Raw genomic sequence first — 27,498 nt, forward strand, 5'->3', positions numbered from 1 at the left:
TTTTCCAAAACATAGCTCTGTCTTATCTTTCCAAGGTTCTTACTTATCACTCCCTTCCACAATCTATCATCTAGCCATATTGACCTCCTTCCTGTTCCTCCTCTCACTTCATCTTCTGCTTCTATGAAATTTTCATTTTTCATCTGTTATGCCTGGAATGTACTCCCTCATCAGTTTTGCCTCTTAAAACCCAAAAACCATCTTCTATAAGAAGCCTTTCCTGATCTGCCCCCCCCAACTCTAGCTTTTGTTGCTTTCTTTCTAAAATGTCCCTTGTATTCATATACACGTATGTTTGTGTGCATATATACATGTATGTAAAGATATAGCATGTATCTGTATATATGCTTATATATGTAGATATAGTTTGTTCCATTGAAATATAGCTTCTTGACAGCAGAGACTCTCACTTTTGATATATATCCCCAGAACTTAATACAATGCCTAGAATAGAGTAGGTCCTTAATAAATGTAGGGGACTGATTTATGTGGTATAGGAAAGAATTCTTATTGAAGAATGGATTAGCCTAGATATTTCTACTATCCCTTTCAAATCAGATTCTGAGTCTGAACCATGTATTTTGAGCTCAATGTGCACAAAATTTAACTAACTTCTTTTTCTGAACTTGTACTTCCTTTTGGTTTTCCAATTTCTCTAAATGGCCCTAAAATGTACTTCCAGCTCACCATCCCCGCTAAACCTTATACCCTGAATCATAAAATTCCAAAATTTGAAGGAACTTTAACAGTCATCTAGGTCAACACACACTTAAACAGAAAATATTTTTGATGTGAGTTATTCATTCTCCCCCCACAAGGGTGAAGCTTATGAATGCTTTTTAAAAGATGCTTTTAAATGCAAAAATTGAAATATGTAAGATTACAAAATAAACTGATAATATTTAAATACAGTTATCAAAGTATTTTTATAAACAATTTCACAGACTCTGCATTAATTTCTCCCACTCTAAATCATGTTTGTCTAGTGATCACCCAGCCTTTACTTAAATACCTCCTACTGTATCCTGCGTCACTTCCAGTCATTCTGAACCATATCTGGCTACTGGACCCAGATAACTCTGGTGGAGAAAGTGATGCTGGTGACTTTACACAGCTCTTGCTCACTCAAATCAAAATCAATTGCAAGTCATGTCATCGTCTCCTTGATGTCATGGTCCTCTTCAAGCACAAAGGACAAACCACATACGTTAACACCTCCCATGAAGGGAAAATACCTCATCAGACTGTTGGACAACTCTAAATGTTAAAAACTTTTTTCATGACATCAGTTGTTAAATCTGCTTTTGCAACTTTTACATCTTGACACTAATTGTGGCCTCTGCACCTACTTATAATGTGTCTAAAAAATCTTAGACATGATAAATCTTGAAGACAGCTCTCATGAAATACTGAAATCTTCTTTGCTCAGGCTAAATGTCCCCATTTCTTAACTTTTCTGAGCCTCGATCTCTACATCAATGAAATGAGGGACTTGAACCAAAAGGATACTAAAAAATTCCCTTACTAAGGCAAAATATCACTATCCAGAAAGAATGGTCAGGTGGATTTTAAGTCCTATCAGGATACAGAAGTAGTTTAAGAATAAACTGAACAATGAGAACATTACTTAACATGTACGTTTAAATTTAAATGTAAGAAATTATAAGAAGATATACAATAGATTAAAAAAAATCATATTGATAGTATCAGAAAAATAAGTGTTATGACCAAATTTCAAATTCAGTCATCATTCTAGGACCTGTAGTTTCAGGGGAGAAAAAGTTTAATAACAGTTCTCTCAATATTATTATTACCTAATCAAGGAGATCTGGAGGTGTATATCAGAACAAGTTTAAACTATTTCATAACAAAAAAGGAATGAATTACTTACTATTACATAGTGTGGATTCAGAAGAGAACGATATTCTGTAAGTGGTTTCTCCTGGAAAAATTCTTCTTCAGATGAACGTTCAGAGGATTGAGCACTGAAAAAGTCTGTAGACACTAATTCAATCATTTTTTTGTATACTTTGCATCGAGGTCGGACAGAACCTTTCAATATGATATAAAAACCTTCATTTGCAATTACTGGAAGAAGATTAAAGAAAAAGAAATTGAATATTAAACTTTAATTTCCCAGACCACCTCCTATAAATGTGAATACTATCTGTGAGTTGTCTTTTATTTTAATTCATTTATTTTATTCTATGAAATATCTTTCCAGTAGACACATAAAAAGCACTCAAATCCATAAAGGCATCTATGGTACAAATAAGCATTCATAGTTTCATTGACATTTTCTAGAGAAGGACCATGAACATGTATTTGTAGAAACAAAATGGACTCAATGGCAAAGGATCAAGAAGTTTGGAAACCATGACATTGTAAAGTTGGAATTTTACTGAAATCTCAAAGTAGTCACTCTCAATATTTAATCTCAATTCCCAACACAGAAAATTTTCTAAGAAGTAAGGAGGCTAGCTAGAATAAAACACTTACAATGTGCTAAGCATTGTGCAGGAAAGACAGCTCAGTATAATTTAAGGGGTTATAATAATTAAAAGGAGGTCATTTTCTAGAACACTGGTGCCAAGTACCAACAGTGAAACTAAGAGAGAATAGTTAAGTCTTTAGCCAAACTTAACCACTAGCTGTTAGCCAACTTTATCCTATTATCTTCTACCTCTGCGCATCTGAACATATCCCCAATATGTATAAAGAGTCCCTCCAATAGTCTGCCTTTCTTTTTGGTCCAGTCTTTCCCAGTCCTCTGACTGCAAGTTACTAATAAATGATCTTTCCCTCCACAAATCTTATATGCCTCTCTTTGCTTTCTTGTGTGTGTTCACAAGTATCATTTTATAACTCATATAAGAGACTGACATTTATTGTTTTTCTACCGTATTATAAACTCCTTGAGGTCAAGAACATTGTTGACCACCTGCAAAGAGAGAGAGAGAGAGAGAGAGAGAAAGTTCAAAGCCTAACTCTAAAAACTCACTAGCTGTGTGACCATGGATAGCTGCTTAACTTCTTTGTCATTCTCCTTATGTATGTCATGGAGATAATAGTTATTTCAATAGCTACCTCACAAGATTATTGTAAGAAAAAGTAATTTGCCAACCTTAGATGATTCTACAAATGTACATTGGTATTATGGCATAGGACACTACAACTAACAGACACAATATATATCACACGAAATAATTTAAAACTGTGGAACTAAGTAGAAGTCTAATATGGGCACAGAGACACAGAAAGAAGCTGGTAGATGAACACTGGTACATATGTTATAAAAAGGATTCTCAATCAAGTATCAGTTGGACTATATGGTCTCTGAGGTCTCTCGCAGTTTTGACCTTCTATCTCTGAATGATGAATGCTTCCAAAAAAACTTCATTAAAAGCTGTCCCATTCCTTCCAAACTCTTCTCTCAGTTCAGTGACAATGGATTGATCAGATAATCTATATAGCTCCTGTATCACTAGCCCTCTTCTGAAGCAAAATAACCATTAAAAATTCTCCTTTCCTCAACAAAACCTTTAAGTAATAAAGCTCATAATGAAAAGTTCAGCATATTAGCAAAAACATCTTTGGTCACTCTTCTTTTCTTAGTCCTTCAATTTATACCTTGTATTAAAATTTTAAAAAATTCATGTTTTACCTGCTTAATTTATCTCATTTAATATTAGCTCTCTGTGATAAGAACAATGTTTATTCCATATAGATCAGGTCAGCTTCTCTCTACAGAGATAAGGGAAACATCCAAGAGATTTAATCAATCCCAGGGACTAAGTCTAAATTATTGAAGTAGTTTCCCAGTTGCCTTAGATATAAAAAGAGCAATCCACATGGAATAGGGGCTACTTATCTTTAACGGATTCCCTACTATTCTGTAATCACCACAGACTTCTAACAGGGCTCATCACCTTGGCAAATGAAGAGGCTAATGGGGTGGGGACTGGGGGGAAGAGTTTAATCCAAATGAATCAATGCTGAATCTTTACTGAGTATCCTTGCCATGCCACTGCTAAGGAAATTTCTTTTATTAAAGGTTATATGGTCTATGAGTGTCTCTTTTCATTTCAGTGTCAAGTCTTAATTACCAAACTAAACAGAGGCAACTTTAGCTCAGAACCTTCTTTGTATGATCATATCAACTTCAAAAAGGAAATTTTTCCTTTCATTTCAAAGATGGATGAAATATATAAATAGAGCCTGTCTAAAGGTTATACTATTGTTGTTGTCATTGTTTTAATTTAAAGGGAAGATCCATGGAGCATAGAGAATTGGATGTGGCTCTGCTATTATCTATAGTCTTGGGAAAATTAGGTAACTCCTCTAGCACTTAGTATCCTCATCTATAAACTGAAGGGATTGATCTAGGTGACTTTTAAGATTATCTTTCCCCACATTATTAGCTCTAAAATTGCTTATTATTTCAAACAAAGTTTACCTTACCCACCAAAAAGTGTTTTAATATATAATCTTGAATAACGTATTTCAGAAGTGATTTCCCATTAAATGATTAAAAGTTTGGAAAAATTGTATACACTTTGAAACTCTGCTCTGAATAAACTTTTAGTTTTATGCTTTAAGTAAAAAAGGAAAATGAACAACCCTACTCCATGTTTTTAATGTAAAAGGGATTGTAGGTTATATTACCACATAGCATGCACAAAAAGTTACAAACTGATATTTTATTAGAAGGATTACAAAGTCATATATACACATGTATGACAACTAGGTGACAGTAAGTAGAGAACTGAGCAGGGAGTAAGGAAAACACTAGCTGTGATCTGGGGGAAGTCTCTTAATTCACTTAAATCTTCAACTATAAAATGGGGGTAATAACAGCACCTGCCTTGCAAGATTGTTGTGAATGTCAAATAAGATAATATTTGTAAAATGCTTATCACAGCATCTGACATATAGTAGATACTATACAAATGCTTATATGTTTAATATAATACTATTGCATATATTAATGTCATGTATAATATATTGACACATAATAACATGATTAATTTGTGGTATATAAAATTAATATATAACATACATGTATGTATATATTATACATACATTTAATTCAACAAATGTTTATTTTCTGTGAACTAGGGCACTGTGCTAGGTCCTGGGGACATAAAGACAAAAATGAAATAATCACAGTTCTCAAGTTTACATTATATTACATTATATATTCTATATTGAACAAATAAATACAAAATATGAAGAAAATAAATTCAAAATAATTTCTGATGGAAAGGAACACTAGCAATTCAGGGAATGTGGAAAGACTTCTTGTAGGATGTAGCTCTTAAACTGAAAATCTTGAAAGAAGAGAGGGACACTAAAAGACAGAACGGAGATAAGATATTCAAGAATATCTGTTATTCAGGAATCTGAAGAAAACTACTCGCGATTATCAAAAAGTGAAATTTATCTTTTAGTACTCATTCATCACACATTTTCTATTCCAATTTCATCCTCTCCCCTTCTCATATAATCAAATGCAACAATCATTATAATAGACAGAGTCATAATAGTATCATACCTTTGCATAGTGTCTTATGGTTACAAAGCACTTTATATACATTTTCCTATTTGAGCTACACAATTACTCTTTATGGTATAGATGTAAAAAAGAGTAGACACCTTAAAAGATTTTACAGATGTAAAAACTAAAACTGAAAGGTTTTTTGAGTCTCTATGTCTGGTGCTCTTTCTATCATACCTCACTGCCTCCATGACTCTGGAGTTCACTTTTGGAGATATCATATTTCTGAGAAATATTAATAGGCCATTAGAAAAAAAAGACAAAGAAATCATGTACAAATGTGTATGTGCATGCATATACGTGTAATAAAAATTAAATGTTTATGCCCTATCTGAATGTCTGAACGGTTTTGGCTCAGCCCAACTCAAATAACTAAAAAGACAGTTGAAATTTGGGAAGATAAAGCGAGTAGTTCTTAATCAGTAGATGAATTGTAACACATGGAGGGATAGAAAGAAAGAAAGAAAGAAAGAAAGAAAGAAAGAAAGAAAGAAAGAAAGAAAGAAAGAAAGAAAGAAAGAAAGAAAGAAAGAAAGAAAGAAAGAAAGAAAGAAAGAAAGAAAGAGAGAGAAGGAAAGAAAGAAGGAAAGAGAAGGAAAGAAGGAAAGAAAGAAGGAAAGAAAGAAGGAAAGAAGGAAAGAAAGAAAGAAAGAAAGAAAGAAAGAAAGAAAGAAAGAAAGAAAGAAAGAAAGAAAGAAAGAAGGAAAGAAAGAAGGAAAGAAAGAAGGAAAGAAAGAAGTAAAGAAAGAAGGAAGGAAGGAAGGAAGGAAGGAAGGAAGGAAGGAAGGAAGGAAGGAAGGAAGGAAGGAAGGAAGGAAGGAGAGTCTGGATAACAATCATTATAGAGAAGGATCAGTTCTATCTGTGACCAAGTGAGCTCTATAATATATAGGATTACAGAGGACAATAATTATATTGAAATATTTTTTTTTTAAGTTTACAGACCCAGATTAAGAATATTCTTTACTACATTAAAGTGCCTTTTGGGTGGGGGAGAGGACATGATTTATGAGATGAATATCAAGGCCAGAATAGTAGAATGTACCATAGCAGTGGGAGTGGGGAAAAAAGCTATTCTTAGGGCCCTGCTTTGCCCTAGGGGCATCTTTAAATCTGCTTCTTTAACACTTCAAAGAAGAGCTGAATAATGGCCCAAGTGACCAAATGACTCTTGGAATGGGATTATGACTCTTCTAGAAGAATAAAACAAGAGGCAGCTAGATGCATCAGTGGATAAAGCACTAGTTCTTAAATCAAATCCAGTTCAAATCCAGAGTTCAAATCCAGTTTTAGATATTACCTGTGTGACCATGGGCAAGTCACTTAACCCTGATTGTATTAAAAAAGAAAAGAAAAAAAAAGAATAAAACTTCAGTTTGGTATGGAATTTCATGGGATAAACCCTCTTAGTTAATTCCTAGGAAAGGAGGAAATAAGATCATTGACCAAAAAAATAAACCATGCCTTTCCTAACTCTGTGTAGCCAATGCAATATCCATTGCAGCCACTATGAATATGTATGCATATTTCCAGGCTAAATTCACAAAATATAATATACTCTCTTCCTCAAAGGCAAAACCAAAATATTTACTTGGGACATCATTAGAATATCAGGAGGTAAGATTTAACAGGGCACTTATCACCAATCCAGGGAGCACTGACATCTTAAACCTTCTTTCTGTCAGGCCTCCGCACAAAAACAAGTTCCCATAGACAAATTTCTCCCTCTGCCCACTCACAGCTTGCTTCTCACACTCTGCTTATGCTTCATGCTCTCTTTCTCTCTCTCTCTCTCTCTCTCTCTCTCTCTCTCTCTCTCTCTCTCTCTCTCTCTCCCCTCCTTGACCAAGTTCCTTCCAGTCTGAGCTCCATGTGACCCAGGCTCCATGTGACTAGAGGCTCCATGTGATCACAGGTTTCATGCATGCGGCCTATTAATGGGTGGGAAAGATCTTTCTATTCTATTAACATTACATTCTATTGGGTTCAGGGCAAGCTCATATGGCTAGATGTAAGTTCAGTTTGAAAGAGGCTGTAAGGACGACAGTAGAGATACTATGATTTTATTCCCATTTGTACATCTATACCTAGAAGTCAAAAAGAGTATACTACAGCCTGCTTGTCTATGTATTGCACTTGCTGATGCCCAATTCACAGCCAACTCCACCAGTGAGAGTAGCTTTCCTGGTGGGGTGGGGTGATTTTGATTTCACATATTCATACTGACCACACCTCTAAGACTAATTAGAGAAGCACTTGCCACCCAGAAAGAAACAAGATTATCAGCTCAATGGAGAGCAAAGGGAGCTTTGCATTTTCCTGGCCCTCTGCCTGCTGCTAATGGCAACATGAAATCACCAAAGTAAATCTTGTCTTTATTGTGAAGAGGATCATTGTATGTCCACCAATCACAGTTGATTTCCACTTGTCAGAGGTATTTTCTTTCAAAAAATATTAAAGACTTTCAGTAGTCTGATTTGAGATGAGTCTCTGTCCATGAGTGACATATCAGAGTCTCATGCTTAGCACCTCATTAGAATGGGCCCACCTCTCATTATAATATTCATTTTCTCACTACTTGCTGATCAATCAGAATTTATTCCCAACTGTCAGAAACACTTACTCATCCAAGCATATATAAGTATCAAGAGGCCTCCATAAGGTATCTTTTGGTTTATGAAAGAAAGACAAATGACTACCCTTTTTTTAATTACTAGCCATAATTAATAAAATGACTAACTACTCAGAAATTGTCTCTTGAACATTTCATACACACACTATATATATATATCTATATATAGATATTTATATACATATTTATCACATTTGATATATGCATATATATTCCAACATTCTTTCTTTCAAATGATGGACATCTAGTGAATGTTTATTGGATAAATAGATATCACCTGGAAAGGATCAATTATGTAACATTACACATATGCATACAACAATGAATTTCTGCTTTCTGTCTTATGCCTAAATAAAAGGATTAGTACTCCATAGTTTTAAGATAGTTATACCTTTCTCTTTATCTTTATAAAATGAACTTTTCTTAATCCTCTCATTTTTGCCAGTTTCATAAAATAGATACAATTTTCTACAGCAGTTAAAAGATTAAAATTTACATTATATATCGTCAGGTCAGCACCATAGTGAGGATATATAACACTCAGAACTACTAGCCTGTTGACAGGTAACAGAGAGAGACTTACTCTAATCACGTATTTTACAGCAGAGCTGTTCCAACACTAGAATAGATCATAAAAGCTGTGGCTGGTTTCTATTATCCATCATCTGGGCAATGACACTTTGGGTTATCCATCACAAAAAGAATGACATTTAATATTATACATCATCTTCATGATGGCTCTCTGACGATGTGCATCAAAAAGGAATGTCTTCTGGGTAATTTGGTATTGCACAAGTTTGGTGTAGCTTATAAGAAACTATCACTTTGCTTAGAGAAAAAAAAAACCCTTAACTTATTACATGCGCATCAGGGAAACTATTTTGCTATCATATCAATAATCAATTATTAAATTAGGATCCAGGATTTTCTTCTCATAGTTCCTCATGTAAAATATCAGTCTCTGATAGACATGACTGATTGAGGTGATTGTCCTAACTCTCAGGGAACATGCTCTTCTGTCTTGGGCCTAACCCCATTCATCTAGGAGACCTTACTCTGTTTAGAGTGTAAACAGAATCCACTCTTGGCAAATTCTTTCCCCAAGGAGAAGACCTCCTGTCTTTGTACCCCACCACTAGAACTCAGGGTGACCCAGCTCATGAAGGAGAAAACCAGCTAATGTGCTCTGGATGGAGATGGATTCCCCTGTCTACATGGCTAGAGGCAAGTGAGTCTTATGATCAAGCCACATTCTCAGCAGGAGGAGCTGAAGAATTCTAACACAACGCCTTGTTAAATTGCCCATGAATTAGGGTTGATTTCCACTTGTCAGGGGTATTTTCTTTTAAAAAAGATATTTAAGGCTTTCATATTTTTGGTTTTAGTTTTCCAAGAGAAACAACTAACCATGAACTTATTGATTTTTAGCTAGCCTAATTAATAAATTTGTATATTATATATGTATATTCTATATATATATATGTATAATAAATAATTACCCAGAAACTCTTTTGGGAGGGATTCATTCATCACACAGACTTCTCATTAGCATTGTCTATTTACATCTTTGTTTCCCCAATGGCTAGCTTAGTAATTTGCACATAGTAGGTGATTAATAAATATTTTTTAAATGGAACTAATTGCCTTGAGAGTCAAGGAACCTCTTCCCAGATGTTGATTAGAGAGTTCCCCGGTTCTATTCACTGCACCATCTATCTGCCTCTTTACAAGGCAAATGAGTTCTGGTTCCAGACTTTTTAGTCATTTTGTGTCCTTAGGGAAATATTTTAATGCACTGATGTTGGGTTTCCCCATTTTCACGATGTGCCTTAACTCCAGGAGAATTCTGTGAAACTTGTTTGATCACACTGAAACAGAGGTGCTGAGAAACAAAAGAATTTAAAAAGTTTCCTGAAAAGAATGAGTCTGAAAACCTGTGGCCAGAAAATTGTCTAAGGAATACATAGTGCTGTTTGGAATTGTACTAGAGACACCAGCTGCTTTAATAGCAAGTTGAAAGATAGCTCTAAGCGATCCTGGTTGAGTGAGTGAAACTTCAAGCATAAATAAAGAAAAGGGGGTGCTACAAACATTTGGGGAGGTCTCTTGTTGTCCTTTCAATTGAATAACTAAAGAAACTTGAAAAAAAAGCTTAGTATTTAATGGCTCACTGCTTTGATATGAAAGTTGATCCTACTGGAGCTCTGAGACTGAGGCACAGAGGAGATGGGGGAGTTCAAGGGAAATATTTCAACATAGACAGGTGTAAGCCTTGAGGCTTCTGAGTGAAGATAGCTAATATTGTTTGAATGTCTGAATGCATGTTCTTGTGAAATCCAAATCTGGACTTTTTATTGCTTAATAAATTTTATTAAATTTATACACATTTAATCAAAAGCTATATGTATTCAAACTATGCCAATTTGATCATTTTTATTACCTCTACATATAAATCAGAGTTGTAATGTTTATTATATGAGTGGCTCTGGCATCATTTAAAGATGGAAAAGTATTTTTCCTTCTAAATATTCATTATGTGGCAGAAATAATTCACCTAATTTAAAAACCTATTGAAGTTGATAACAAAATAATGGTAAATATAAATATTCTTTTTATTGGCTTGTTCACTTCTCTTATTTTTCCCTGAAAGTATTTATGATTATGTGTTTACTACTTGTGCTCGGGTCAAACGGAATTAATTAGAGTGAGGTTAAAAAAAAAAAACATGAGATGAAGTCAGGAGGAATGGGTTCCAAACCTAACTCTCTTACTTGTTAGTTGTGTGAACTAACATTTACTCTTCTGGTCCTCAGTTTCCTCATGTGTAAAATGAGGGGGCAGTTGTAGATGAACTCCAAAGTCCACTCTAGCTCTAAATCTGATTCTAAAATCCTAATTATAAAAATGAATTTGCCGGTAGAAAAAAGAAAAAGGAAGGAAAAAAGCAACTAAGGATTTAATTTTTCGGACAAAGATATACAAAATAGGTAAAAATTTCTAAAAATGAATAAGAAACTTTTTATATGAAGTAAGTATTTAATAGATGCAAGGGACATTTTGAATATTTTTTTTTTTAAATTTACCCAAGGAAAAAAATAGAAAACAGTATCATTGAACTATGCCCTTGACAAAGGGATCCAGTGGATTGAGTTCATGACTAGGAAATCCTCCACTCTGAACATTTAACTCTGGGCTACTCAAATAACCTCTCTAGCTCCCTGCTCTCCTACCTATTAGCTATACAAGCTGACACCAAGTGGTTATGAAGTGTATTGTTCATTAAATTCATATGGAAAAAAACAAGTGCTGAAACTAGGAATGGATTACCTTATCCACTTTATACCTTTAACTAAACCTAATACTGAATATGAGTAGGAGGCTCATTGAACATTAAGCAACTTGAAATACTGAAACATTGTAACTCCACAGAAGTTAAACTGAGAAAAGGGTTTCACTACATGTTATGCCATTACCTGTAGTGCCTCTCAACCAGGTCTCAACAGTGATATTTCGACTAAGTGCCCTGAAGTCTTCACGTGTCAGCTGAGAAGACAAATCAGGCATGGTTTTCATCATCTTATATACAAAACGACGTTCTGCATGACTCCTGTGAATGGGGCTGTTAAAAAAAAAAATAGATCAAATGTTGAGAATTTTACTTCTTCGCTGTGACTTATTTAGAAAAAATACCAATGGACTTCCATGAAGACTCTTCAGCAACCCAAAGAGCTTCAATACAAAAGAAGTATAGATTAAAAAATAGAAAGCCAAAAACAATCACAAGAAAAATGTAATGAAGCAAAAGCAATAGTAACATCAAAAATAATGCTCTGAAGGCACCATAAAATTATATATACACATACATGTATGTTTTCACACATGTTTGTATGTATACATAAATACACGTATATGTATACGCACATACAGAAATAAAGGCCCAAATGTTTAGTACCAGTATTCTACCAGTATTATATGGCTATGAGTAAATATAAGTGATTATGACAGAGCAGGCAATAGAGAGATGTAAGCAAACTATACCATGCACATGTGTATGAGAAATGATGACCTGAAAGGGAGAACTGGAATAAAGGGTCTCATCAAGGAAATGTATGAGAGGAAAAGAAAATGGGCTGATCACTTAGTGAAATCTAGAGACAACAGATATGAGTGTCGGAGGACTCCACTGGTATCCTTTTGATGTCAGGAAGAACTGAGGAAGGTCTCTAGAATATTAGCAGAACTGTACTGGCAAACCTATGGGGAGCACGTGGATGATCTTTATATGTTACAGGTCAGCATGAATGGTTTGCAGTTCACACTGATCGAAAGAGCATTCAATTCAATGAGATCACAGAACCACATGAGTAAAATGGCATGCTAAAAAAAGTTAAAGGAAAACATGAAATAGGCATGAATGTAAAGGAAGGATCTTTAAGTTCCTCACTACCAAAATCTCTTTCCACCCAGGCAGACCACAGTCCATGGATGATTTAGCTTAAGACCCAAGAAATTAACTAATGTTTATTTATAACAGTAATTTTAGGGCAGCTAGGTGGCACAGTGGATAGAATATTGGGCCTGTAGTCAGGAAGGCCTTAGTTCAAATCCTACCTCAGGTACTGACTAGCTGTATGACCCTGGGCAAGTCACTTAACTCTGTTTCACTCAGTTTCCTCCCCTGCAAAATGAGCTGTAGAAGGCAATGGCAAACCACTCCATTATCTTTGCCAATGAAACCCCAGTATCTTTGCCACAAAGAGATGGACACAACTGAAAATGACTAAATAACATAAAAATAATTGATTTGCCTAGGTTTACATAGTCAATAAACTAGAGGCAGAATTTGAACCCAGTTAATCCTGACTTACAGCTCAGCATTCTAATCACTGTCATCAAATCACAAAATAATATTAGTGGTTGCTTGAAACTAAAGGATATCAAAGAATACTTTTTTGTGTTTTGATAAGCCTGACATAATTACAAAAGATATAGTATTTTAGTACTCCTTAATCTTAACCATAATCAAGCTTCAAGGAAAATGCTAATGAGCTATAATGTTCGTACTTTAAAATAATAAGCATAGCATGAATGCTCTAAGCCCACATTTCAGAAGTGTGGGAGAGGATCCTGGGAGGTGTGGGGGGAAGAGGGGTGTGAATGTGATAAAAATATTGTACAAGGAGCACAACTCCATCATATAATAGACTCAATTCTCATAGTAAAATTGATCATCTAGAAAAAATAATCCTACAAACCTATTATGAAGCATGTATGATGAGTATGAATTCTTTTCAGAAGATGGTTGTAGTTTTTATATGTTAGTTCCACTGCCTATTTTTTTCCTGTTTAAAACATTAACACTTAGAAAGTTCATTTAAAAAAATAGTATGGTGTAGTGGATAGAGAATCAGTTTTAGAGTCAGGGGAGGCCTGGGTTCAAGACCTCATGCTGCTCTGTACTGGCTGTGTGACCTTGGATACTTCCCTTAATGTCTCAGTGGCAGAGGCAACTCCCCTAGTCTAAAAGTTAAAACCACTGACAATCTTCATTGGTAGGAGGAGTTTACTGAAAACTCTCTACACTAAAGAAATAACATCTTGATTTTTTTTAAAAAAGACATTAAATTCAATGTGATTCTACAGGGAGACATCTGATTTTAGACACTTTGTTGTGAGGATGCTCCAAACGTCTGAAATTCAACAACTTCTTTGAATGCACTAGTGTAAAAATCATCTATAGATTTTTATTGAGGTCTTATAATGTCACAAATGAGACTTTTTTTGTGCCTAGAGTAATACCTATTATTCTTATTCTGGTTAGGATTAGACTAGATGGTCACTGGCATCCATTCCATTACTGAAATTATGGGACCTTGTGATTAACAGGAAGTAGACTCACAATTTTCCTAATCATTTAATTCTGCTGTACAATTGTAACATCCTCCTGTATGAAATAATGTTTATGGAGTTAGCAATATAACGTGTATATATACGTACATATATATATACACACACACATACACATATATGTATATATATACATATGAACATCAGAGTGTGTTTTTATCCAGTGTGATGACCTCTGAAGAAAATTTAGTGAATCACTCAGAATATTTGTGACTAATTATGCATATGGATTGTTTTGTAAGAAAAAGTGGCTGATCTGAAACAAGTAGTTTCTTCCCTGGGTGGTGGAGAGTTATATGGGGTAGATAGTACCTACACATTTGGAATCAATTGATTAAAGAAGAAGGAACCATGAGCCATTTTTGAGGGAGAGACAACTGAAGAATTACAAAAAGCCAGGTGAAGAACTAGATTGTAAGGTAAAATTTTAAAAGGAAATGTTCAATCATATACTACTGGGCAACAAGTGTCAAATAGAATATCACTGGATCTTGATGTAGGGGCAGCAGAATTTGATGCTTTGCAATTCATTCCAATAAATATTTATTAAAATTCTAGAATCATAGAACCTGAGGGAATTAAGGGACTGTGTCTCCTCTACAACATTAAAAGCATATGGTTTTCCAAACTATACTTTAAGATGACCAACAACAGGAAAATTCACTAGCTTCTAAAATACCCAATTGCATTTGGAGAGAACTCGAATTTTTAGAGAATCTCTACTTATAATAAAATTGTCTCCCCATGATTTCCAGTGACTTTCTCTAAACTTTCTTCCAAATGGCAGCTCTTTAAATATTAGAAACCAGGAATAATTTTCCCAATAAATTTCCTCTTCTTGAGGAAATTCTGTTCCTGCAAGTATTTATTTGGCATTATATCAAATTACCTTACTATTCTGAGTGTGCTCTGTATGCATTGCAACAAAGTATCTGTTGTGAGCTTTATCAAATATCTAACTGAAATTTAGGTATATGTCTGAAATTTCTTTTATCTACATGGTTAATAATAATATCTAAAAATGAAATGAGGATAGCTATTCGGTCAAGAAACATTAAGTGCCTACTATGTACCAGGGACTGTGCTAAACACTGGAGATTAAAGAATATTTAAAGATAGTCCTGGTTTCTCAAGAAGTATGTGATCTAATAATGGCAACAGTAAGTAAACGATACAGTGGAGCTATCACAGAGAGCTAGATACTAGATAAATTGGAAATGATCAACAAAGGGAAGGCACTAGAATTAAGGGGGTTCAGGAAAGACTTCCTTTAGGTGGCGAGATTTTATCTGAGACTTAAAGGAGACCAGGGAAGATACAAAGCAGAGACGAGTAAAAATGAACTCCAGATAATTTTCTATTTGATTGTGTGGGTGGAATATACTGAAAAGAAGAATGACATGGTCAGATCAATGCTTTTGGAAGATTAATTTGACAGCTGAGTGGAGGATGAACTGGAGTGGGGAAAGACTTGAGGCAAGCAGACTGATCAGCAGGCTATATGACTTGTTCATAATTAAATCATAAGAGCTCATAGTGATCAGCATTTCTAAGCTTGAGCAAATAATCATTTTAATAATTCTTCCTAAAATTTTCCTAGAATAAAATTCAAGCTAATTACTCTATGTTTTGTAAGTATTGATTGACTTTTTAAAACCAGTATATTAGCCTGCCTCCACTACTTCCTCACCTCTAATATTCTGCATAATTCCTAAAGCCCACTGACAGCATTTCATCTACCATATCTACAAGTTCTTTTAGTACATTGGGATGTAATTTATCTTGGCCAGGTGACTTGAGTTCATTTAGAGTAGATAATTGCTCTCTTACTTCTCTTCATTTATCTTGATTTTCAATCCCTATTAATCTTATTTATATGACCTTTGCCAATATAAAGATCATTATTACCCTAGCTAATGAAAAAAGAAGCAAATATAAGTGGAGTAATTCTGATTTCTCTGGCATAAGTTGTTGTACCATATTGTCCCAGAGAGTGGACATACCTATTTTTCATTATTTACATAACTTTTTAAAAAGCACTTATCATTTTTCTTAATTTCATGATCTTTTTAAAGCATCATCTTCTTTTGGGTTTTAGCCTTCCTGACACTATTTAAGAGTAGATTGTTTTAATTATCACTTTCATTTCCAAATGTATTCCTTCTGCCTTCCCTACAAAGAGATCCATCTTAGATATCATTAACGAAGAATGGAAAGGAAAATGGAGTGAATGGAAAATAACAGTAAAATACAACTAACCAACATATCAATGGAGTTTGACAGCAAATACAATGGTACATATTCCATCTCTGCAAAGAAAGGAGGAGGCTGCATTTTTCACTATCTTCCACTACAATAATTTGGTTGTTATTATTACTATTATACCCTCCATCCTGCTTCTGCTAAGAGGAGATGGATTTGCATTTTCTCATCTTTTCTTCTAGGATAACATTAGTCAATACAATTCAGTTTCATTTTTTGGTGCTTGTTCCTTTCATTTACACGTCATAATTCTTCAGCCATTGTTTACTCAACAGATATTATGTTTAGTTCCCTTTTTTATGACAGAAAGCATTAATATCAAAATTTCATTATATTGTGACTTCTCTGTCTTTGAATTTATTTTTGTATGTATATAATAGTGGATCAAAGGGTATAGATATTTTAATAATGTATTTACTTTATTTTTCTTATTTTAGGGTATAGATATTTTAATAATATATTTACTTTTATTTATTTATAGATATTTAATAATTTATATTGTATATATATTTTAGATAGATAATTATTTCAGCTTGGCCATTTTTCAGTTGTGTACAACTCTTCATGACCCCATTTAGGATTATTTTGGGAGTAAAAATACTGGAGTGGTTGGCCATTTCCTTCTCTAACTCATTTTACAGATGAGGAAACTAAGGTAAACAGGGTTAAGTGACTTGCCCAGGGTCACATATCTAGTTTCTGAGGCCAAATGTGAACTCAGGAGGAGGAATCTTCATGAGTCCAGTCCTGGTCCTCTATCCACTGTGCCATCCAGCTGCCCAGTAATTTCAGAGAATGATTCCAAATTACCTTCTAGAACAGCTGGACCAATTCAAAGACCAAATATTGTGTCAGTTTGACTATGTTTCTGCAACTATTCTTTATCATCCTTGGAAAATTTTCTGGATGTGAGGTAAGACTTCAACATTCTTTCGATGTTCATTCTCTTAATGTTGTTTTTCTAAGTATTAAAGATTCTTATTTTGAAAATTATTCATTATCCTTACAATTAATCCATCCATTAATCCATCAGTCAGAAAGTACGGACTAAGGGCTTGATTTTTGTGAGACAACATGCACCTTTTAGCTACTATAGAATGGTTCCCGGTCATACATTTTTGTTAGTATTCTGCATACCTTGCCTATCAGACAGTTATCTTTTGGGGGTGGTATTATATTTTAATAGTATTTTGTTTTTTTCCCAATCACATATCAAGAGAATTTTTAGTATTTATTTTTATAATATTTTGAGTTCCAATTTTTTCCCTCTCTCCCTCCCCTCCCCTCCTGTGAAAGTGGCAGGCAGTTTGATATAGTTTATACATATGCTATCACACAAAACATATTTCTGTATTAGTCACAATTGTGGAAGAAGACACAGATCAAAAGGGAAAAAACACAAGAAAGAATAAACCAAGTGAAAAAAATATGCTTCAATCTACATTCAAAGTCCATCAGTTCTTTATCTGGATATAGATAGCATTTTTCATCGTGGGTCCTTTGTACTTGCCTTGGATCACTGTGTTGTTGAGAAGAGCTGAGTCATTCATAGTTGATCATCACACAATGTTGCTAATACTATGTACAATATTTTCCTGGTTCTACTTATTTCACTTTGCATCAGTTCCTACAAGTCTTTCCAGGTTTTTTTTTTTTCCTGAAATCTGACTGTTCATCATTTCATATTGCACAATAATATTCTATTACTTTCATATACCACAGCTTGTTTAACCTTTCCTCAAATGATGGGCTTCCTTTCAATTTCTAATATTTTGCATTCACAAAACAGGGCTGTCATAAATATTTTCCTTTGCCCTTTTTTGTGATCTCTTTGGGATACAGAGCTAGTAGTAATACTGCTAAATCAAAGAGTATGACTTCTGGGCATAGTTCTCAACTCTCTAGAATGGACGGACCAGTTTACAACTCCATTAACAGTGCATTAGTCTCTCAATTTCACCCCCACACCCTCCAATACTTATCATTTTCATTTTTTGTCACAGTCACCAGTCTGTATACCAGACGCTTTTAAGAGATTTTTGATACAAAGATTTTTTTTTTCCTTTCTTATCATGGTTGCAAGATTTTAAAAATCTACATAGTTTTCTTCCCCTTGTATCTATTTCTCTTCCAATTTTCAGGATGTCTTCTTGTTATTTGCAGTTTTTATTGTTGATTTTCTAGGTTTTAAATTGTATGCTCAATTTACTGATCCCATATTTTTCTATTTTCTTAATGTGTGTTTTCAGAATTTTTTTTTTAATTTTCATCTGAACACCGCTTCAGCTTCAACTCAAAAATTCTGGAACATTTTCTCATTATTATAATACTTTTGATACCATTCTTACAGTATGTTCCTTTAATTCATCTTCACTTACATATTTTTACTGCTATGTGTGCGGAATTTTTATATATATGTAATATACTGTCATGTATATGTTAATTTTTATTTGTATTAATTGATAAGCTTCCAGTGTAACTATGTCAGTTTGCTTATGTATCTCTCCCTTTTATCCCTCATCTTGATTATTTGAATTTGTGTATTTAGATTTTGTTCCTAAGCTAATTTCTATTTTAGTATCTCCGGCCATACATATCTAATCTTCTAAATGTCTAGCGAACAAGATAACCATTCTCCTGATTGAGCTCCATTGGCAGGGTTTCCTTTTCTGAAGTATTCCATAATTTCTATGCCTCATCTATTTCTTTCTTATTGGTCTCAAAAAATACTTAATAATAGTTCCCATTTCATCTACATTATGAAAAATGAAACTATAAGAAAAGTAAATTTAAAAAATTATTCTCTATTTTTAAAAATGTATCCCATATATTTCTGATGGCAAAATAAATAGTCAAGAATTCACCACAGGAAGGGAAGTGGCAGCAAGATATCATTTCTAGAAACCTATGACACAAGAATAGAAGTATTCTTGTAAAAAGAAAAGAAAGGATCATAGGGGTTTGGTAGGCCCACACAGGGCGACATAAGAAAATTTTCCAAAATTCCTTGTCTACAGCCTCACTTTCTTATGAGCACAACATTTGGTCATATACTTTGTGTCAACATATAAATGTGGGATGCTTTGCTAATTATCAATATTTAAGAAAAACTATCACTTAAAGTAATCTACGTAAAAGGCATGTCATCCTAGAAGCTATAGGCCAAAAAGAAGCTTAACAAACCACCTTACTCTTTTATAAATACTTCCTTTCCTTGCAGGCCAGAGTAACATTAAGGGTTTAATATCAGAAGTCAGACTTTGAGATCTGATACTTTCAATAATGTGAGAATGTACTGAACAAAGGCATTAATACTGACTAATTTTGCAGCTAGGTTGATACCCCTAATTCCCAGGCAGTGCATCCTCAAATTCCACTGTAGGAAGCCATGGCAGGCTTATAATTACTACTAATCAGCGCCTCCCTAACCATCAATGTGCACATCCTCCTCTGTCCTCTCATTTGTACTGTTTAATCATTTAGGGATGAGTGAACTGAATAAAAATTCAGCCTTGCTTGATCATCCCATTTCAGGTAACAACTGATCACTGCTATTCAATACTCCAGAAAGTGGGTTGGGTCTTTGAAGGAGCAGACATCTGTCAGAGCTTATTGCTATGTTTATATACATCTGACATTTAACAGAGCTGGAAGAGCACCTATTACCTCTACTTGCCCAGGCTAATGGTAATGAGTTGTTGTTGCTGAGAAATGACTTCTTCATTTCTGGAAAGAAAGGGTTTTCAAGACCAGCAAACTGTCTTCCTATACCCTGCTACCTGCACTATTTCTTCCAGGGGGAGAACACTTGCAACTTCGAAACCTCAAGGACATTTAAACGGGAAAAGATAGAAAACACATTTCAACACATCTCATGACAGGAGGGTAAATGCACACATCTTGGCATAGTTTTTATTTTTTAACTAATTTCTTTTTTCAACATTTACTTCCATAAGATTTTAAGTTCCAAATTTTCTCCTTATCTCTCCCCTCCCCCCATTCCAAGATAGTATGTACATTGATATAGGCCCTACATATACCTTCATACTGAACCTGTTTTTGCATTAGTCATGTTGTAAAGAAGAATTAGAACCAATGAGAGAAACCATGAGAAGCTAACATAGATTAAAAAGGGGGTGGGAATCCTCCCTGATATTCATATGAATTATGAAAATTATGTATTTTTAACATTTTCATCAATCCTCAACTCTTGATATCCAAGCTACATTTCATTTGAGAGTTGTAAAGTTTCTCATGTACAGGAATCAGGAATCACAGAGCAAGTGATTATTACCATCAGTATCTTAGAAGACAGAGACTGGGCTTGTGGTTTCATTCATATAGTAAATTCCCCTCCCCTCTCCTTCCCTCACCTCTCTCCTGTCCCAAAACTTTAAACCTACTGCACTCTTTGAAGCTGGGATGCCAATGGGCCCCTGCCTAAAGGCTGCTCTGGACCCTCCTAGTTTTAGAGTGTTTATCAGTAGTAACTGTTGCTGTTTCCCTCTCAGCTTGATGTCTTTCTTTTTATTGGCCTTATTAAAGGGGCTGTGCCCTGGCTACTTCTTAAACAGGCCTATTCAATGAATGGGTGTTGCCTCACCCTAAATGAGCACCTGCAAAGACCTTGGCCTAAAGGGCCCAAGGTCTCCCAGTGCATCCTGGGTCATCTCCAGTCATTCTGATGAATATCAGGTCACTGGATTCAGATTGCCCTGGCAGAGAAATGAGGCTAGTGACACTTCCTCACTCAAAACAAAGTAAAGTGCAAATCATGTCATCATTTCTCTGATGGCATGGTCTTCTTCAGCAACGAAGGACTAACACAAACTCCTATAAAGAGAAATTCCCTCTTCAAGGAAGTTTGGTGCCTTCTTTATAATTGAAAATCTTAGAGAATTGCCTAGAGCACTGAGAAGCAACTTGCCTAGGATAACAAGGCTAGGCAGCATCAAAAGTGGGAGTTAGACACAGGCCTTCCTGGCTTCAAAGAGAGCTTAGCTTCTTTATGCCACATTGCCTCATCACTAACAACTTACATTCATTCTACAGAGCTTGAAAGTTTGCAAAGCTCTTTGCTCAAAAACAGTCCTTAGAATTGTCTTACAAATGTAATCCTCTCCATTTGGCAGATGAAGAAATGAGACTCAGAGAGGTAAACCTCAGAACATACCTGAGTAAGTGTCTCATCTATATCTTCCTAAATCATCATTCATTCCTCTACATCACACTTCCTCTGGTAGATTCTATGAGCTCAAGATACACATCTTTAACTGTAAATACAAGGGTTAATACACATACACACACACACACACACACACACACACACACACACACACACACACCAAGAGAAAGAAAAAGTCACAAAGTATCTAAAAACTTCTATTTTTTTTACTACCCCAGATAAGAAGAAAAGGGGGAGGAGAGATAACTAATATCAGAAGTTTATGTTTCCAACTTCATTTTATTCATGGGCTTTTACTTCTTCCCAAGACAAGCATTTTATCCAAATTAAAAGTTATAGACATAGATTTACAGCATGGAGAGACCTTAGAGGTCATGTAGTACAGCCCTCTCATTTTGTGGGTGAGCAATCTGTGGATTGCAGAGTTTCTATAGCTTGCCCAAGGTCACAAAGGTAGTAAGTAAAAAAGCCCAGATTTAAACCTACATCATCTAACTCCAGTTTCAGCACTGTGAATGAGATAGACAAGTCAGTGAAAACAAAGCAACAAACAAATCTGATAGCAAATAAATTTTATCTAATAACAAGACTTTTAAATTTGTTTGTTCTTTAACCAACTTGACATACTTCTATCAGTGCATCTATTTTGAATTCAGGCTCAATATGATAAAATCTCTTACAGTTCTGAGGGTTAAGGAAATTCTAAAGGATGCTTATAAATGTTGCTCCCTTATGCCTCCACATTGCAATCCTCCTTCATATATTCTATTTAGAGAAAAGCCCTACCCTCTGTGTGCACAAAATGGTTCTGTAGAAACTCTTATAGAATCACAGATCTACAAGTTGGAAGGAATCTCAAGAAACCGTCAAGTCCAGGCCTGTCACTTCATAGCAAAAGTGTCACCATCCCCATTTCATAGGTCATCAAACGCTATAGTTGTAAGGAACCACATATGTCATGTCATCCAACCTCGTGCTTTTATAAAAATACCATTTGATGGTCATCTATCTACTTTTTGTACATCTATTAAAAGAGAACATATCTTTCTGTTCTTTTATTGAGAAGGAATATAATTTTTATATTCTCTATAATGAGACAGAAAAAAAAACTAAGGGGGATGGAGCCAAAATGGTAAAGAAACAGCAGGGAATTGCCTGAGTTTTCCCAAATTTCCCTTCAAACAATTTTAAATAATGCCTCAAAATAAATTCTGGAGTAGGAGAAGCACCAAAAATATGAAAAGAAACAATTTTCTAGTCCAAGACAACTTAGAAGGACAATAGGAAAGGTCTGTTGCACTAGTGTGAGAATGGGCATAGTCCAATATAGTACAGTTCAGTCCAGGACCCAGCGAAATAGCAGCAAGCCTTGAGGTTGACTAGATCAGCAGTGGCAGAAGCAGTTTCTGGAGATCTCAGCTCGCAGACAGTAATAGGGTCAGACAACTGATCAGAAGATCATCATGGGGGTCCTTTTGCTGACACTGGGCACAACAATCTGTTTTGTTGCCCATCCATAGACCCAGATTGTAGTTTGATGGCAAAGAGGTGCACTAGCATTTCAGAGCTTGCAGCCATAAGGGAGTAGAAACCCTGATCACAGTTCCAGAGTGGAAAAGTGTACTTGTGGTCACTCACAAAACAGAGCACAGGCCAAGAGAGCAATGATCACACCTTTCCTTAAACCATACCACCTTGGAATAACTGAAAACTGACAGACCCTCAGAACTAATTCTGAGAGCAGCAGTAAGAACAGAGTGTCTGTCCCCTATACCCCAGGAGCATAAATTTGCTTTAACACAGAGTTAAAAGGCAAGAAATAGGTTGGAAAATGAGCAAACAACAGAAAAATCACCTAACCATAGAAAGTTACTGTGGGGACAGGGAAGTTCAAAACATAGAAGAAAACAACTAAGTCAAAACTGTTATATCCAAACCTTCAAAGAAAAATGTGAATTTGTCTCAGGCTCAAAAATAATTCCTGGAAGAGTTTTACAAAGGATTTTTAAAATCAAATAAAAGAAGTAAAGCAAAATTTGATTTAAAAATGAGAGTAATTTTAAAAAATCATGAAAAAAGAGGCAAAAGCTTGGTAAAGGAGACACAAAGCATACTAAAAAAAAACATCTTAGAAAACAGAACAAGCCAAATAGTAAAAGAAATACAAAAGTCCTCTGAAGAGGAAAAAGTCCTCAAAAATAAGAACTGGCAAAATGGAAAAAAGTGTACAAAAATTCAATGAAGAGAAGAACTTCTTAAAAAGCAGAACTGGCCAAATGGAAAAGGAGATACAAAAACTCACTAAAGAAAATAATTCCTTCATGATTGGAACTGAGCAAGTGAAAGCTAATGAATCTATGAGACATCAAGAACCACAAAATAAAATTAAAAAGATGAAAAAAAACCTCTTTCCAATCTCTCAAGATGGCAGACAAAAAGCCCCCAAAGGAACCAAAGGAAAACAAGGTTAAAAAGTAAAAAAAGGAGAGCAAAAAGGAAAATGTGGCTGAAAAGGTGGTGAAAAAGCCTTGAAAGCATTGCAGTCAGAACCCGGTCCTGGCCCAAGGGATTGGTAGGTACTTCAGGTCTGCAATGTATTCCCAGAAAGCCATGTACAAGTGGAAATATGCTGCACCAAAAACCTGTATTGAAAGGAAAAAGAAAGAGAAACTACCTGCTACTATATCAAAGTCAGTTGGTAGCAATAAGAATGGAGGAACCTGTGTGGCAAAGATTCGCAAAATGCATAGGTATTACCCTACTGAGGATGTACCTAGAAAGCTGCTAAGTCATGGTAAAAAGCCCTTCAGCCAGCATGCAAGGAGTCTTTGAGCTAGCATCACCTCTGGAACCATTCTGATCATGCTCACTGGCCACCGCAGGGCAAGTGAGTGGTTTTCCTGAGGAGCTGGCTAGTGGTTTGCTACTGGTGACTGGACATCTGACCATCAATGATGTTCCTCTGAGAAGGACCCATCAGAAATTTGTCATTGCCATGTCTCCCAGGGTTACCTTTCAGGTGTAAAAATTCCAAATCATCTTACTGATGTCTACTTCAAGAAGAAGAGGCTCTGTAAACCCAGACACCAAGTAGGAGAGATTTTTGATACAGAAAAATAGAAATATGAGATTACAGAGCAGCAAGCACAAGGCTGATCTGAAAACAGTGGACTCACAGATCCTGCCCCAAATCAAGAAAATTCCTCAACTCCATGGCTATCTGCATTCTGCATTCTCTCTCTCCAGTGGAGTTTATCCTCACAAACTAGTGTTTTAAATGTCTAGCTGAGAACTCTTATTAAAATATTTGGAATAACTAAAAAAAAAAAAGATGAAAAAAGTAAGAAATTATGAACTATCTCATTGGAAAAACTAGTGGCCTAGAAAATAGATTGAGGAGAGATAGCTTAAGAACTATTGGACTACTTGAAAGCTATGATTACAAAAGAGCTGGAAGGAAATGGCAAGTTGAAAATACCAAGAATATTATAATCAAATTCCAGAGCTCCCAGGTTAAAGAGAAAATATTGGAGCAACCAGAAAGAAACTATTTAAGCATTGTGGAGCCACAGTCAGAATAACACAACATTGTATAGCTTCTACATTGAAGGATCAGAGGGCTTGCATTATGGGATGCCAGAGGGCAAAGGAACTAGGATTACAACCAAGAATCACCTACCCAGCAAAGCTAAGTATACTTCTTCAGGGAAAAAAAGATGGGTATTAGATGAAATAAAGGACTTTTAAGCATGCCTGATGAAAAAACTAGAGCTGAATAGAAAAGTTCACTTTCAAATGTGAGACTCAAGAGAAGAATTAAAAGGTAAACAGGAAAGATAAATTATAAGGGATTCAATGAGTTTAAACTGTTTACATTCCTACATCAGAAGATGATACTTTCTTTATAACTCATAAGAACTTCTCCAATATCAAATCAGTTGAAAGGGGAATACATAGAAATGTAATTATAGCTAAAAAATAAGAGCAAAATGAAGGCATTAAAAAGAGGAATGCACTGGAAGAAGGGGAGAGGGAGAGGTAGGATGGGGTAAATTAAGTCACATAAAAAAAGGAATTGGGAAGAAGAGGTAGTCCTTGAACCTTATTGTCTCTGGAATTGATTCAAAGAGGGAGTAATATATACACTCAGCTGGCTTATAGAAATCTCTTGGCTTACAAGAAAGCAGGAGTGGAAGGGAATAAGAGAAGGGGGACTGATAGAAAGGAGGGATCACTGAGGGATACAATAGTAAGAAGCAAATACTTTTTTGAAGATAGAGAGGGTGAATGTAAAGACACAAAGGATAAACAGGGGGGAAATAGTATAGAGGGAAATACATAGCAATCATGACCATGAAAAAAAAATTACAGAAAGTTTCTCTGATAAAGGACTAATTTCTCAAATGTATAGAAAATTGAGTCAAATTTGTAAAAATAAGAGCCATTTCCCAATTGATAAATGGTGAAATGATATGTACAGTTTTAAGACAGTAATCAATGCTATCTATAGTGATATGAAAAAAATACTCTAAATCACTAGTTATTAAGGAAATGCAAATTAAACAACTCTAAAGTACTACCCCTTATCTTTCAGATTGACTAATACAACAGAAGAGAAAAATGAAAAATATTGGAGGGGATATATGAGAAATGAGACACTAATGCACTATTGGTGAAGTTGTGAACTGATTCAACCATTCTGGAGAGCAGTATGAAACTATGCCAAAAAGGCTGTAAAACAATACATTCCCTTTGACCCAGCAATACCAGTACTGTGTCACTACCCCAAATATATAAAAGACAAAAATGAAAAGGACCTAAATGTACATAAATATTAATTGTAACTCTTCTTGTGGTGGCAAAAAGTTGGAAATTGAAGAGCTGCCTATCAATTTGGGAATGTCTAATAAATTGTGCATATGATTTTGTTAGAATACTATAGTTTTATTAGAAATGATAAGTGGGATGCTTTCAGAATAACCTGGAAAGACTTATATGAACTGATGAAAAGTGAGGTGAACTAAACCAGCAGAACATATACAGTAATAGCAATATGGCACGATGATCAAATGTGAATAGCTTAGTTATTCTCAACAAAGCAATAATCCAATACAATTCTGAAGGACTTATGATGAAAACATTATCTACCTCCAAAAATAGAACTAAGGAAGTCTGAATACAGATCAAAGAATACTTACTTTACTTTATTTTTCTTGCATTTTTATTTGGTCAGTGTTTTTGTTTCACAATATAACATATTAGTTATATTGAAATATATATAAAAATATATATAGACCTATAGAAATAGGTTTTGCATCACCACATGTCAAATTGTTTGCCTTTATCAATTAGGGGTAGTAGGGGAGGGAAGGAGAGAATTCGGAACTGGAAATTTTGAAAAATGAATGTTAAAAATTGTTTTCATATGCAATTGGGGAAAATTAAAATATTAAATAAAAAAGAAAAATTTAAACCTTCCATATGATAGACTTTTGAGTATTTATATCTTTTTAGAACATCTGTTCTATAGGTAACAAAATTCCCTCCATCCCAAATCTTTTCTCTCTCACTTCTTCCATTTATTAGCTACTATTAAAACCTGGCTCTCTCCAGGTCACATAGTCCCCTTGCTCACCCTTTCCAGTATTGGCTTACACCTTCACTCATTCACTTTGACTCACTAGTTGATGCAGAAGAATTGGAATGCTCCTTGCTCCACATTGCTATTTTCAGGTTCTCTCCCTACTTTCATCACTCAGTAATATTTCCTACCTTGAGGTTCATTCAGTTCATTTCCACAAACCAAATACTGTTAGCTGTTTCTTTAGACTCCCTGGTAACTCCTCTTATTTTATCAATAAGTTCACAGTTTTTCTCTCCTCCCCTACTCCTGCCCTCATATTTGGAGACATCAACAAATATAATGACTCTCTCTTAAATTCCCTAATCACTCAG

At 34.9% G+C, this 27,498-nt stretch overlaps 1 protein-coding gene across 2 annotated transcripts in view; it reads right to left on the bottom strand.

Moving 5' to 3' along the window:
• Positions 1-27,498, bottom strand: part of CNBD1 (cyclic nucleotide binding domain containing 1) — a 695,007-nt gene that overhangs the window by 292,612 nt on the left and 374,897 nt on the right. For both annotated transcript variants that reach the window (XM_072603626.1, XM_072603625.1), the window contains exons 5-6: positions 11,663-11,808; positions 1,892-2,088 (exon numbers count right to left, since the gene is read on the bottom strand). In XM_072603626.1, coding sequence (XP_072459727.1) covers positions 1,892-2,088; positions 11,663-11,808 — 343 coding nt within the window. The remainder of the gene's footprint in view (positions 1-1,891; positions 2,089-11,662; positions 11,809-27,498) is intronic.

The sequence above is a fragment of the Notamacropus eugenii genome, chromosome 4 (assembly GCF_028372415.1).
Source record: "Notamacropus eugenii isolate mMacEug1 chromosome 4, mMacEug1.pri_v2, whole genome shotgun sequence".
Lineage (NCBI taxonomy): Eukaryota > Metazoa > Chordata > Mammalia > Diprotodontia > Macropodidae > Notamacropus > Notamacropus eugenii.